The following is a 16,104-nucleotide window of genomic DNA, read 5'->3' as shown; positions in this document are numbered from 1 at the left end:
CACTTTTATACACGCTCACAAGAGGCGTTCTGTGGGGGGGGGGGGGGGGGCAAAGTTGGGATTTACATATATATTTTTAATTTTCATAAGAATGCATGTAAATCTACGTGCATGAAGTTATACCTGCTCAGAAGTAGGTTCACTTCATCTGAGTATGCTGGCATGCACACTAGGGACACTCACAAATTTTCAAAGCGGTCTTTTCCTCATAAGTTTGCTTTGAATATTTGGGCTAATCTGTCTATGTGGGCTTTTGAAAATGACCCTCTATGTGACCATAAAGGGCTAAAGTCTGTATATAGAAAGTACATGTGGACTTCAGCTCAAATTTTCAAAACAGACTTATGCACATATGTCCGCTTTAAAATTAAGTGGGTATACGTGGAACCCAGTGCGGCATGCTTGCACACATTTATGCCTGTTTGGAGGCAGTGTAAATGTGCATACTTTCAAAAAATGCAAGTATGCATGTAAAGAGTTTCGTTACCCCAGTTCCATCCTTGAGAACGTCTCTTTCAGGTGCACAAAAAAGTATAAAAGAACTCACTTCCATGGATACTTTTATGCACACAACTTCTAGGGTAGTTTTCATAAAGTCTATTTACGTGCACAAAGCATGTTTTACAGGTGTAAATGCTTTAAAAAAAAAGATCCCCTATCTGTTTTGAAATCCATTTCATCTATGTTCACTGTCATGTCACAATCATAAATGTCAAAACATGAACTAATTAGAAACAAACCTTTCCGATATTATTTGTGATTTGCTTCCAGTTATTGTAGTGTCTAAGTATTCAGAGGGATATAACTAGTATGCAATCAAAACAAGAGGAAATAACTAGCTACATAAATCAATATAGGCTGCAAGAAAATAATAATTTAATCTCTGGAATCAATGAATAATGCTGTGACTGTAATGTATTATTTAAAACAAGATTGTTAATGTAGAGATAAGACCTCAGTATTGGCAAGAGATCTGAATTAACAGAAACTTCTAATGGCCAATTGGTCCAATCATCGGTCTTGTAATCTCTAATTGTGATTTGGTGAATTTTAATAAAAATCTTTTAATTATTAACTATAGTATTTTAATAAACTATAGTATTTTAATAAAAATCTTTTAATTATTAACTATTAATCTTTTAATTATTAACTATAGTAACGTACGTTACTATAGTTAATAATTAAAAGATTTTTATTAAAATTCACCAAATCACAATTAGAGATTACAAGACCGATGATTGGACCAATTGGCCATTAGAAGTTTCTGTTAATTCAGATCTCTTGCCAATACTGAGGTCTTATCTCTACATTAACAATCTTGTTTTAAATAATACATTACAGTCACAGCATTATTCATTGATTCCAGAGATTAAATTATTATTTTCTTGCAGCCTATATTGATTTATGTAGCTAAGTATTCAGAGGACCTGTTTAAAGAATTTTAATATGCCAGTTTAAATCTATATTGATTTAAAGTAATCACTACTCCTTACTGTGTGAGGATGAGTATTGCTAGAGCTGGACAATTTCACTCAGAAGGGAACATCTATCTTAATTTTCATAATATTGGCCATATTTATACTTTCTGTTTGCATAAGAAACACAGAAGGGTGGATTTATACTATTTATTGGGCTAAACACTGAGTACACATTTTGATTATATTCACCAGAAATTGCTATATTGGGCAATTTGATTGAACACTTTGTCTGTTTCCACAGAATGTAATTGAGGTGTGTAGCTGATGTGCAGCTGCACAAATAGTATGAGTCAGCTCCTCAGTATACCATCCAAAAAGTTTCATTACTTCAATGAATTTCAAGTGAAGATTGACATCTCTGTTTATCCTCTGCCAGATTTCCTTTCTAAGTGTTTTCGGTTGTTGGAATATACTGTATGTAGTATTGTTCCATTTTCTTTTATTGGAATGAATTTGTTTTAGAGAATTATATCTAGAAAAAGAAAACTGAACTTTATTGCTGCAGTATTCAAGCACCCAGGGTTTGATATATTTCTACTTTATTCACAGAACTTTTGATGTTGGACTTCATCGTTTTCTTATCAGGTAAGAAAAAGATTATTTTTTTTTTCAAAATAATTTTTATTATTATTACAAGGAGCACATCTTACAAACACAGAAATCAGAAACACAGTACCTAAACCATGGCATATCCAACAGAACCAATACTATGAAACAGCTAGAAGTCCTTCAGCGTGCGTACTCCTTTGCCAGTTTTCCATGTACTTATTCCCCTCTACCATAACCCCACCCCTCAATTGTATCCACAGTCATATCCCAGTCACTCACCATTCATCCATTCTCTCCCCTCCCATTCCAGGAACATCCATTTAAGACCAGGTATGTTTATAACCAGTAGCAATCAACCCAGCTTGCACATCATTTGGAAGTAACGCATAATAGGCTTGCCAACAAGCAGAGTACAGTTTGTCTGATTTCCGCGTGCCACTGAAAAGTCCATAAATTCCATTTGTAGTAGTAGTACCATTCTATTTGTCCAGGCTGCTAAAGTAGGCATCGCCACTGGGTCAGTCCAGTCCGCCAGTATGGTCCTACATGCGCGCATAATAGCAAGACGCTCAAATTCCTGTTTTGAACCACTACCAGGTGCGCTGCCCGGGTGGGAGCTAGCCAACAAAATATGCCCGGCAACAGGTATAGGCACATCTGTACATTTAGCGATCGTCTGAAACACAGAGTCCCAGAAGGTTGTCAGTTTGGGACATGTAAACAATCGATGGTATAACATCCCATCCATTGTTCCACATTTGCTGCACAAAGAAGTAGGAGTCAACTTCATTTTGTTTCTTCACAAATCATCATAATAAAAACAGTGAAGGATTTTAAATTGGACTTCCCGTAATCCCAAGTCAGATAACCACATATAGAGCACCTTAAAGCAGGATTTCAAATACACTGGGGTGTGCTGTATATTCATCATAGTCGACCAACGGGTCGCCAAAGAGTCCAAACAGGTAGCTTTACGAAATTTTTGCCCTAGCTTTTTCCATCCTGTGATTGTATTAGCCACACACGCAGTATCAAATATATTTGTAGCAAAGGTTGATTCTGCTGTTAACAACTCAGAGCTCCAGGAGAAGGACTGCACGTAGTGACAAACCTGTAGGCAGGCAAAAAATTGTTTTGCTGGGAGTTGATATGTACGAGCCAAAGTATCATATTCCACTAATACATGAGAAACAGGGTCAAATAAGTGAAAAGCAAACATTACTCCACAATTTGCCCAAGATTGATAGACCCCTCTACTCTCAGTCCCAGGCAGAAAGCCAGCATTACCAAGAAAAGGAAGCAAGAGAGAGGCCACCCCTGGTAGACCTGCACGACGTCGCACCCATCTCCCAAGCTCGAACACACGGTGTCAATAAAACCCTGGGAAATGTAAGGGTACTTTTAAGCACAGTATGCAGTTGGATAATACTGAGAGGGGAATTAGGGCGCGACATACTCTCCAACATCCCCTGCGCACAGTAATGGTAGGATCCCGTGATCCATTCGCCGATGAAACGCAACTGGCAGGAAACATTGTATAACCAAAAGTCAGGCATATTTAACCCACCCTGTTCCCTGGGGCCCTCCAGAATAGTATAAGCCATGCGGGCTCGCTGACCTTTCCAAAGAAAATTTTGAATAAGAGCTTGCAGGCGCTGAAGGTCTCTAGCCCTCAACCAACAGGGAAGCATGTGAAGGAGATATAAAAGCTTAGGAACAATCACCATTTTTATCAATGTACAACGGCCGAACAGCGACAGTGGGAGAGGGATCCAAACTCTCAACTGCTCCTCTAAGCGTGTTATACAGGGGGAAATATTCAAGTCATATAACATGTCTAGCTGTCTCGGGACCCAAACGCCCAAATACCTCAACTTGTCGGGAGCCCACCGAAATGGAAAGGGACCATTCCAAGTAGCTAATTTCTTCCGGCAATATTAAGTCGAAGGTCCCGAAGAGTAAAAAAAAGTTAAAAAAAAAATTTTGAATTTGGCCCGCGGCTGTCGGGCCAAAAACCGGACGCTCAATTTTGCCGGCGTCCGGTTTCCAAGCCCGGGGCTGTCAGCGGGCTCGAGAACCGACGCCGGCAAAATTGAGCATCGGCTGTCAAACCCGCTGACAGCCGCCGCTCCTGTCAAAAAGGAGGCGCTAGGGACGCACTAGTGTCCCTAGTGCCTCCTTTTGCCCGGATCTACCGCCGGACCTAATTTAAATACTGCATTGCGTGCACCAGCGAGTGGCCAGTGCGCGTGCCGGGAGAGGGGGCGTTCACCCGCTCTCTCTCATGCACATTACAATTATTGCGCATATACATTATATGCATGTACTTTTATTAAATATTTGTGGAAACAATATGCTTTACTCCATTACAACCTTGTGTGCATACAGACATATATGCATGTACTCTTAAGGCAGAGGTACGTGGTATTTTATAAGCTATGAAGTCCATATTCAGCCGCTGTGTAGTTCAGCTAGTTAGATGGATAAACTTATCCTGCTAACTTAGTCTATATATTCAGTGGCATGGCTGTGCCGCTGATTATATATCCAGCTATCTTAAAGGCAGCTGGATAAGTTTATCTTGCTAGCTTTAGGACAGGTCTGCGGGACGACCAGACTTAGCCAGATAACTTATTTGGCTAACTCTGAATATCAATTATGCCCCAATTATGCCCCCAACACGCCCTTAACTTATCTCGCTAAATTCTAGCTGGCTTACTTATTATCCAGCTAGAATTTAGCCGGCTACCAGCCCAAATCTTCATTTAGCTAGATACCTTTTGAGTTAGCTGGCTAAATGCTTTTGAATATGGACCTCTGTACAATTGCCTTTGCATACTTTATAAAATACCAACATAACTTTGATGTGCCAACTTATGTGTGTATGTGTTGAGTTATGTACACTTTTGAAAATTAGCTTTTAAATACATTTTTGTTAAACCTATGTCTTTAATAGAAAAATGTCTCACATCTATATAATATAATCCAGATGTTGTCTGTCTGTCAGTGGCTGGTGGGGTATGCATGCGTGTGCTGACATGCATGCTCACCCAAACAGCCTCAAACTGGAGGGGGCAAATATCTTGAGCAGAGGTAAATTGAGGGGGTGAAAGTGTGGTGGTATCAGGCTGGGGAAATGAACAGGAGTGCTGGTATTAGGCAGGGTAAGGTTTCAAGGTCCTATGGTTGGATGGGTAAGGGGTTCGGAATTTGTTGGTTTGGGGTGTGGATGATGGTTGGGCCAGGTCGGGAGGGGCGTCACAGTCATCAGCCTGAGGATGGGATGGGGTAGGGACTGCTGCGGTTGACCTGCATAGGAGGCTCAGAGTGTGCGGAAGACGGGTTAAGGGAGTGCTACGATTAGGCTGAGGAGGGGGATCAGCGTATGCTGAGGATAGGCTAAGGAGAGGGAAAGGAAATGCTGGGGAGGATAAAAGGGAGTGCAGGGGTTGGACCAGAGAGGAGGACAATCAACAGGGGCCTCTGGATAATTTCAACGGGTTTCAGCTAGTAATAGTAGAAATGAGTTAGTTACAAAGATTTATGACCTCCAAAAGGAAACTTCATATAGGCGCAAAACTTTGTGAATGCATGGGAGAACGACTTGGGCTATGACGCTTCAGAGAAACAATGAATTGGTATAAAGAAATTGTTGGAAAGATCGTCTGTCTCTTGTTGAATCCAGGGATATCGTTATAAAATTCTATTCAGAGGATACCACAGGCTACGGATGTTGCATAAGCTGTACCCAGCGATAACATCTAAATGCTGGCAAAACCATACATTCATCAGTTGATGTGGTACACATTTAGTGGATTGTTTGAAGCTTAAACCATTTTGGCGAGTGTTTCAGATTGTAATCTGCAAAATTCTACATATTGGTGTTCCCCTGGAGCTCTGAAACTTTTTTTATTTTAGGTCGCTCTGTCTCTGGAGTAGGGAAGAGAAGATGTAAATTAATCTTTCATTTGTTGGTAGCAGCAAAGTGTGCCATTGCATTCCGACGTAGACAACTGAAAACCCCAACAGCTAATGATCGGTTAGCTATGTTTGGGAAAGGCACAGGGTTTCCTTTTCAGTTGGTACCTTCTCCACCACCTGCTCGAATTGCCCCATGGGCCTCCAAAATAAATATATGCCCAGGCTTGTCAAGCCCAGTCCCCATGAGCCCACAAGGAAAAATGTGGGCATCTCCCACAAATCTCTGCAGGCGGCGCATGATCGAGCAGCCCCAGCAGAACATGGGCGATGCTTGCGGCAGAGGCGGAGCTGTGCCTGCACACTGTCTCTGTTGATCCGATTCAGTTGGAGGGCTTTTTACAAAACAAGTTCTCTGTGAACAATGTGACTGCAGTTTCTTAAATTGTTGGCCTTTGAATAAGTAGCTCTGTTTCCTTTGAGTAGTTATTTTGTTAATTCTCCCCTTTTGTGATCTGTTTTCATACAGCATAACTGTTGGTTCTTATTTCTTTGTTTCTTGTATTCTTTTGTGCTGCAGTATTGCTGTATTATTTTCCTGAATCAAGATATTCTTGAATGTAACATTGTGGAAAATTAATAAAAATAAAGTTAAAAAAGATGGCAAGACGTGGGCATTTTTGTACTACAGATATGCTACATAATTTTAAAATTGCGACTGCAGAATTCTGACACCTCGTTGAAGATTCAGCCTTCAAGGTGCCGTATAGGGAGCTTGAGCATAATACACGGTAATATCTTTTGGGGTAAAAGAAAGTGAGCTTAACTATAGTGCATCTCTTAAAATTTGGAGGCTGTGGAAATCTATGAGCAATCCTCACATGGATGTGGGCAGTTAGAGAGCAGTTCCATGTAAAGCGGTGTAGCTCCTCTGTGTACATGTAAACATTCACACATTTTTTGTAGTCATGGGCCGAAGTGTAGTGCTATGTGCTATTCTGATGCCAAATATCATCTGTATTATATATGATTGATAATAATACAATTAATTTTCTGAACTGAAGTACATTACTTACATTTTTTTTCAGTTTATGGGACTTACCTACATTTTGTAAACAAGATTTATAGGTTGTTGCTTTATCAAGCCTAAGCATGCATAGAACTGACTAATGGCAAGTTTTGTGTTTTTCAAATAGATAAGAGACTCTAGCTTAGTTCATGTACTAAAACCATTTGAGAATGTCAGAGTGATTATCAGAGGTTTCAGAACACAAATAATCCTAGCTGTCCTGCATATCCTGTTGAATGCAGGGCATCTGATAAAACATGTACTCACAGGTATGCAGACACATAAAATGAGCTTTGGGAGGTTAGAATCTAGGTTTCAATCTGAACTGAGAAAAAACGGTTAGAAAGGAAAGCTTGCTTATCTCTGTCACAGACTTCTTGCTAACACTTGGGAATCCCACCGGGTGAGCTTTACCCAAGTTATGATGATGAAGCATCTACTGGATTGACAAATTGTGTGTACAGAACTCAAAAGCAAGAGCGCATATAGTTAAAAGTACTGCTTCACCACTCAATGCTGCTGTAGTTATATTTTGTCATTTGTTATACCTGGTCAGAAAAATTCATGAGGTTCATATTCGGAAGCATTTAGCCGGGTAACTCAGAAGTTATCTGGCAAAATTCAGGCATTCTGGGGAGGAGCTGAGTTAGCTGGATAAGCTATCCAGCTGATTCCAATACAGGGTTAACTGGAAAACTTATTCGGCTAACTCTGGTCGGCCCATGCACCTGTTGGAAATTAGCCAGAGATACTTATTCAGCTAACTTTAAGATAGCTAGATATATTCAGTGGCATAGCTTTGCCACTGAATATATAGGCTAAACTGTTATGAATTGGCTCCTACGAAGGGAGGAGTTAGCAATCTGTTGTGCTCTACTCCTCAAGAAGGGAGGAGTTAGCAATGTATTAGGTTTTGGCTCCTGTAGAGGGAGTAGTAAACAGTCTGTTAGATTTTAGACTACGGAATAGCAATCTGTTATGAATCTGTTGCTGAAGACTCCTGATGGGGAAGGAGTAGCAATCTGTTACCAGCGGAGTGCTTGGAGAGGGCACTCACCTGTAGAGGAATGTAGATAGGTGGATCCTTGGGATGATGGCAGATGACTGCGCCCCTAGGAGGATATCCTGAGAGGGACCACTGGTTAGGCTTGGTTATGGAGACAGACACAGATAATTCTTTTATTAGACAGGTAGTAGAACCATCAGAGGTGTCAGTAGTGAGCTGATATGCCCAGCAGGGCTGAAGTCCCTCAGGTACTGGAACAGCAATCCCAGGGTTGCTAAGCTGTAGAGAAACTATAGATAGTGAGTAGACAGGGTATGCTGTGTTCATAGCCAGAACTGGATGACAAAACTCACATAAGGTCTTAAGGATCAGTAGCTGGAAAGGGTTAGGCCCTCGAGGAGCGAGTACTTGGTTCCAGGGAAAGCTCTGAGAGAGCGATGGTAACTCACAAATGTCTGTATCTGTGATAGCTTCCAGGCAGTAGAGAATCTTCAGAGTGTTCAGGCACATGGGCCCTTGAGGAACGAGTACCGGTTCCTATCTGCAATCTGAAATAAAGAAAAGAGAGCGAGGCCCCCGAGGAGCATGTATCCCTGGTAAGTCCGTGCGCGCCCTACGTCATCAGGCAGCATGGTGGATCCGCAGTGTCGAGCCGGTCCGGGGATGCCGGAGGGAGACAGCAAGAAGATGCCGCGGCAGCTAACCGTCCATCAGACCTGGAGGGAGTCGCCACAGAGGTAAAGAGGGCGGAGTGAGGGCGTCGAGCAGCGACGGATGCAACATAAACCAACTGGATAAGTTTATCTAGCTATCTAACCAAGCTGCACAGTGACTGAATATGGACCGCCATGATTATTGGCATTTTCAAATGTTTTGATCTGACCTTTACCATTTCTGTGTTTGCCTTTCCATGATGTTTGCTATTCCGTGTTGCAGAAACAAGCAACTCATGTGATTGTCTGCTATTAGTTTCTTGGCCAATTTTTTTCTTTTACTATAACAGGAAAGGTTTCCTCTTTCCCAAGTGCTCCCAGGCAAAAGGCTGGCAGACTCCTAAATGCCATAAACCAGTGCCAGAAAGATTATCCAAGCACTCCGAAGTAACTTAGATAAAACACTAAAAGAACCAACATTTTAGTTCCACATGATCATTTATTACAGTTAAACTAAAAAAGAAATAGCTTATATGCTGTTCTGATTTATTCCCTCTGCTCTCTGTTCAATTGATAACCTGGTTTTGTACTGATGTCATCAAAAGTGCTTTCACATTATCATAATCTTTTGGAGGTCCATATTCAAAACCCATTTAGTTATCCGTCTAAATGACTTACCCAGCTATATTCAGCATTTATCCGGCTAATAAGTTAGGAAGCTAGAATTTAGCCGGATAAATTAGGGGCGGTTCGGGGGCATAACTGGGAGGAGCTAAGAGAGCTGGTTAAGTTAAGTTAGCCTATATTCAGAGTTAGATGGATGACTTAGCTAGCTAAGTCTGGTCGAATCAGAGCTGTCCTAATGTTAGCTGGCTATAGTTAGCCAGATAACTAATTAACTCGCGTTATGGCCTTTCCTCATGCATTAAGGCGTTTTCACATGTGAAAAGCACCATAATGCATGGTGTGATGCAAAATTTTAAAAGGGAAAGAGTTGGGGGCAGGATTTTTGGAAAAGTGGGCTGGCTTTGTGAAGCCATATTGCACAGTTTTAATGCAGAAAATAACTACCTTTTTCATTTGCGTTAAGCCCATAACGCAAATTGCGATTTTTTTGCAAATTGTTTTTTGCGCATTTTTAGGTTGGGGTTAGGGGCCATCAAGCTAGGTTGAGAGAACATTGTACAAATCTCATCTTTGTGTGAGTTTCCTCACTCCGAAGGACATCAAATCTTCACAAGAGTGTACTTTGTACTGTTCGTACATCTCACTCTGTATGTCAAAGTGGCCTCTAACCCCTACACTACTACCTAAACCTCACCTCGAGTTACTAGGTGGGCCTCCTATAGAGATATAAATAGCTAACTACTACAAGGCTCTTGTAGCTAGTCTCTCTCTCTCTCTCTCTCTCTCTCTCTCTCTCTCTCTCTCTCTCTCTCTCTCTCTCTCTCTCTCTCTCTCTCTCTCTCTCTCTCTCTCTCTCTCTTGTAATCATTGTGGTAATACCTATGCAAAATGGTAAGATAGCCCACATTGTGATAAATAGGCTGTTATCATAAAACATGCCCTTCTTCCTATCATATGCAATAGGTTGATGAATCTAGCCCTAAGACAACTGACTGTTCAATATTTAAATGCATTCACAGCCTAGCACCTTCTTACCAATTTGGTTTTATTTATTTACACACCGTTCTTGGAATCCTTTGATCAATTCGGTGATAGTGTCTTGCAAGTCAGGTCTCCATTTCCTTATCTCTAGCTAATACTGTGCAAGTGTTCTGTTTGTTAAACTTCTTACTCCCAACATTTAATTTGGTCCTTTCTGATGCAATTTTTCAAAACACGGCCCGTGTCGGAGGACCACCAACCTACTTGTCAAGACTAAAAATCGCTCACGCAATACTTTAATAAAGTCTTTCTCTGTAAAACTTCTCTTAGTAAAAGAGCTCTTTCCACCGCTGGACCTAAACTCTGGAACTCTCTCCCTCCTGACCTGAGATTGGAACAATCGACACCCACCTTTAAAAAGAGACTCAAGACTTGGTTGTTTAATCAAGCATTCTCCTAATCCCAATAACTATTCTGAACTTTTCAATAATCGTCCTCAGGCCCGACTCAGTCAATTCCGAATATATATTCTCCTATATTATATTGTATTTAAATTGTACTCTCCTTGCTCCGTTGATGTTATTTATTGCTCTCATTAAGTTATTTTATTTATTTCCAAGTTAAATCTTCCCTGTTCTCTGTAAGACATTATTCTATATTCTGTCAATTTTATTGTTACAATGTAAACCGAATTGATTAGCAACTTTGTTACTAGAACTTCGGTATATAAAACTGTTAAATAAATAAATAAATAAATAAATAAATAAAAGCTATAAATTTGTGGACATAAAATTGTGTTCCCTAAACTTTTTGTTTCCCATTCACATTGTGTTTTGGGTTTTCCACACCCAGTGTAGGACCCAAAAAACAAAGCGGAAGCCGATCCAGTTGGCTGTATTACAGTGAAGACAATGAGAATCGGACGGTCAAAAGAAGCCCTTTATTAAAATGCCCGACTCTGGCCGAGTTTCGCTCTTTACATAGAGCTGCCTCAGGGGCAACTAGAAATAAATAAATATATAAACATAAAAATTTGACACAACATGATTAAATAATTAAAAACAATGAAATTATAAATTACATGTATAGGTGTACAAACTCAAGACTTATAATAAAAACAAACATATAAATGTGTTTAGACATCAAAAATGGTGTATGACACTATTATACAAATAAAATAAAACGAACAGCATACATAAAAATGTGAAATGTGAAAGGCATTCTCATACATGAATCAAATGATGCTGGAGAGGCTAGCTTTGTGTTAATATACTTTATAATCAGAAAATGCCAGGGAGTCAATATTCATAGTTAAATAACAAAAACACAAAAATATTAACTATTTCAGTAATGCTTACTTAAATTGGCAGGACTTAAAGTATGCCTGCAGGGCTGATGTCACAGTGTCCCAGTGTCATAAAAGGACATAAATTTGTGCCTAAATAAAAATAAAAAATGAATGAACTGCATTGACAATAAAATAAATCAAAAAATGAGTCAAAAAATAAATGACAAAAAAATGAGAAATGGAAATTCAATGAAATGTCATGAGACAACGGCTACCTACAGAGATTGGTATTATCCTGCTCTGTCAAGAGATATTAGTGATGAGAACTCCAATCAGTCTATTTCATCGACTCAATTGATTCTATATCGCTAAAATAAATATAAGTACAGGATTAATTGACTATGTCAATAAATGGATTGCCAGAATAAAAGAGAGAGAAAAATAAATTCACAAAAAAACGATGAATGACCACAAAACACTCTTGAATGTCAAGTGTACAGAATAAAACTACTTTAGTGTCTATCTTATCCCAGTAAATTCGGGATACTAATCCAACGTCTATAGCAGATGGCAGGCGGCAGATTAATTACTCTAAAGCAACTATTAAATATATAAAAAAGCAATATCTAAAACATATGTGCATGAAAAAATTGCACAGGAGGGATTTGTAAAAAATCTTCACTCATGGTTTGTAAATTTGTCAGCAAGCCGGTAGAACGTCTACCATCAACAAATTTCCTATACGACTCAATACACCAGTAAGCAATGAACTCTTAAAAATGCATGGATACTCACAATGATACTCAACTATTATCATACAATAATACTATATATATAAACAAATGCTAAGTGAGAAATGAAATTATACCATTACTCAAAATAGACATATCCGCTACCATGCAGTTTGTGCCATAACCAAAAACAAACTTAGTGCCACCGTTTCATAAAGCCGTAAAAATGAAAATAAAACCATATGCGAGTTACAGCCAAAACATAAATATATCGCACCTCTAAAATAATCTCATACCTGCGGAATGTATCGACTATCATTCAGCTGCTATCAACTGAAAATGCTGTCATCCAAAGTATTTATAGCAATTCTCGCGAGATGTGAGATGCTTCGCGCCAAAAAGTAAATCAATATCAGTCCACTAGACTTGTCATTCAAACTGCTATAGGATAGTACATTAACATCAAATAATGTCCCAAGTATCACGATTATAAATTAAAAAAGCAGTGTATGTAGTACATAGTATACATCATTCATGTAGTACATTCTTTACATTAAAATAGCATAGCCACACAAATCCATCCTCCAACATCCTAACCTACCTACTACTTCCCCAACCCTACCCCTAAAAAGTAAATACATCAGTGTACATCATCCTACACCTTACAGTGTGATGATCTACTAAAAACAATGCCCACACAAATCAATCCATCATTATCCTAATCCACCCACTACTCTCCCGGCCACAGCCTCAACTAGTCACCAAACTCCAAATTATATGGCCATGGTACCAAAAGATAGGAGTCTGGCCAATGTGATGTCAATTCTTAAAAATGGCTCCAGGAGTGATCCCAGAAAATATAGACTGGTGAGCCTGATGTCAGTGCCAAGTAAAATGGTTGATGCTATTCTTAAAATCCAAATTACTGACCACATAAATAGACATGGTTTAATGGGGAAGAGTCAACAAGGGTTTTGCAAAAGGAAGTCTTGCTTTACCAGTTTACTAGATTTTTTTTTTGAGGGTGTAAATAAACATTTGGACAGAGGTTTTATTTAGATTTTCAGAAATCATTTGCCAAAGCCTTCATGACAGACTCCTTGGGAAATTGTGACATCATGGGATGGGAAGCAGTGTCTTATTCTGGATTGGTAACTGGATAAAAGATGGGAAACAGAGGGTAGGACTAAATGGTCAGTTTTCCAAATGGACAAAGATTGTAAGTAAAGTACCCTAGGGGTCTGCATCGGAACCCATACTATTTAGCATATTCAGAAATTATCTGGAGAAAGGAATAATGAGTGAGGTGACCAGATTTGTAGATGACATAGAATTGTTTTGAGGATTGTGAAGAACTGCAGGAGGATCTTGTGAGACTAGGAGACTGGGCTCCTAAATGGCATATGCAATTTAATGAGGACAAATGCAAAGTAATGTACATAGAGAAATATAATCCCAACTACAAGTACATGATGCTGGGTTCCATATTATGAGTCACCACCCAGGAAAAGGACCTTGGAGTCCTTGTGCACAATACCTTGAAATCTTTGGCTCAATGTACAGCAGTGGTCAAAAAGGCAAATAGAATGTTAGCAATTATTTGGAAAGGAGCAGAGAACAAAGCTATCATAGATCCATGGTGCAACCACATCTTGAATATTGTTTGCAATATTCAGTTTGCCCTATTTTCAAAATAAGACTGAGGGGCAGATTTTATAAATCTGCACACACGCGTACTTTTGTTCGCGCACCAGGCGCGAACAAGAGTACGCGGGATTTCAATAGATACGCGCGTAGACACGCGTATCCATTAAAATCCGGGGTGGGCGCACGCAAGGCTGCCCAAAATCGGCAGCCTGCGCGCGCCGAGCCGCGCAGCCTGCCTCTGTTCCCTCTGAGGCCGCTCCGAAATTGGAGCGGCCTCGGAGGGAACTTTCCTTCGCCCTCCCCCCACCTTCCCCTCCCTTCCCCTACCTAACCCACCCCCCCGGCCCTATCTAAACCTCCCCCCTACCTTTATCACGAAAGTTACGCCTGCTCGAAGCAGGCGTAACTTTGCGCGCGCCAGGCCGGCTGCCGCGCTCCATGTTCCGGTCCGGGGGCTGGTCCAGGGGCCGCTGTCATGCCCCCGGAATGCCCCCAGGCCGGAACCACGCCCCCGGACACGCCCCCAAAATGCCGCGTCACTCCCGACACGCCCCCAAAACGCCGCGTCACTCCCGGCACGCCCCCGACACGCCCCTCCATGCAAGCCCCGAGACTTAAGCGCGTCTCGGGGCTTGCGTGCGCCGCCGAGCCTATGCAAAATAGGCTTGGCGCGCGCAGGGTGGGTTTGGGGTAGGTTTTCGGGGGGTACGCGTGTATCTTACGCTCGTACCCCTTTGAAAATCTACCCCATAGTGAATATAGAAAAGTTAGAGAGAAGGGTGACGAAAATACTGAAGGGGATAGAAAAACTCCTTTATAGAGAAAGGCTAAACAGATTCAGAGCTCTTTATCTCAAAAAGAGATGACTGAGAAGGGGATATGATTGAAATTTATAAAATCATGAGTGGAGTGGAACATGTTATAAAATCGGGCGTACATGTGTGCGCGCCGGGTAGCACGCGCACAGGTCTTTAATTCTACCCCTTTGGATTGCAAAAGAGCCTTTGCCTTCTGTCCGAAAAGATTGAAGCCGAAAGTCCACCCAGATTTTTCTTTCTTTTCATCCCAGCAAACTTGGACTTGCCATCACCAGATGTACACTTTCTAATTGGAGAGTGGATTGTATCTTTTTCTGTTCTGCGCAGACAGGTTTGACTCTGGATGGGCATGTCAAGGCTCATAGTGTTAGAGCATGGCAGCATCGATGTCCCACCTGGGATCAGCCTCTATGGAAGAGATTTGTGAGGCGGTGATATAGATCACAGTCCACTCATTCACATCTCAATACTGCTTAGATAAAAATTCCTGGCTCAATAATAAGTTTAGTCAAGCTGTCCTGAGGAATCTATTAGAGTTTTAGAATCCAACTCCATCGCCCCTAGGGCCTATTATTATTATTTCCAAGCTACCCCCTAAAATAGAAAAAGTAAAATTGGCCTGTTGCCATCAAAAATACTTCTGCCCGTGAACAATGTTTTTATGATTTGTTTCTTATGCCCTTATGACAGCAATTTTACAAGAAACAGCAAACTATACAATAGATTTCATATCATAATGTAAATAATGTAAATATTTTAATCCCTACCGTTCGGCTCTCTTATTCTAATTTCTCTTCCCAGTTTTAAGACCCTGTTGTAATGTAACTTTTGTTCTCCTTGCACTTGTTTTTTCGTTTCTTGTTCTCACCCCTTGTTTTATGTAAACCGGCATGATGTGGTTTCTAATCATGAATGCCGGTATAGAAAAACGCTAAATAAATAAATAAAATAAATAAATTAGAAGGCAGTCTATAGCTAGGGATTCTATATCCTGCTTCTGTTCGGAGAAAGCAAAAGATGCCTACTTGTAGTAGATGTTCTCCAAGAACAGCAGGATGTAAGCACTTACAGAAATAGGAGGGCCCGGGCTTACTGGCCCGGGCCCGCCACAATAACGGACGCACCACCCTCGAAGGATGGCGGTCCGTGATAGAAAAAGGGGAGGAAAGGAGCAGGGTAAGACGTCATCGGAAGGCGCCCGCAGCCCGACCGATGACGCTCTAGACCCCTTAAAGGGTCGAAAGGGGCAGCCCCAGCCCCCTTTTTCAGCCAGATCGGGAGGCGAAACGGACGGCGAATGCAGACCGGGTGGCGTACGGGCGGCGATCGGGAGGCACAG

General features: G+C 40.9%; 1 protein-coding gene across 5 annotated transcripts in view; it reads left to right on the top strand.

Annotated features, from left to right (window-relative positions):
• HHAT (hedgehog acyltransferase) overlaps nt 1-16,104 on the top strand; it is a 598,180-nt gene that overhangs the window by 220,931 nt on the left and 361,145 nt on the right. For all 5 annotated transcript variants that reach the window (XR_003855353.1, XM_029593286.1, XM_029593285.1 and 2 more), the window contains one exon: nt 2,028-2,063. Coding sequence is in view for 4 of the 5 variants with exons in the window: in XM_029593286.1 (XP_029449146.1) it covers nt 2,028-2,063 (36 nt within the window). In the remaining variant the exon portion in view is untranslated. The remainder of the gene's footprint in view (nt 1-2,027; nt 2,064-16,104) is intronic.

Source organism: Rhinatrema bivittatum, chromosome 3 (genome assembly GCF_901001135.1).
Source record: "Rhinatrema bivittatum chromosome 3, aRhiBiv1.1, whole genome shotgun sequence".
Classification (NCBI taxonomy): domain Eukaryota; kingdom Metazoa; phylum Chordata; class Amphibia; order Gymnophiona; family Rhinatrematidae; genus Rhinatrema; species Rhinatrema bivittatum.
This window is presented reverse-complemented; position numbering and strand designations above follow the sequence as displayed.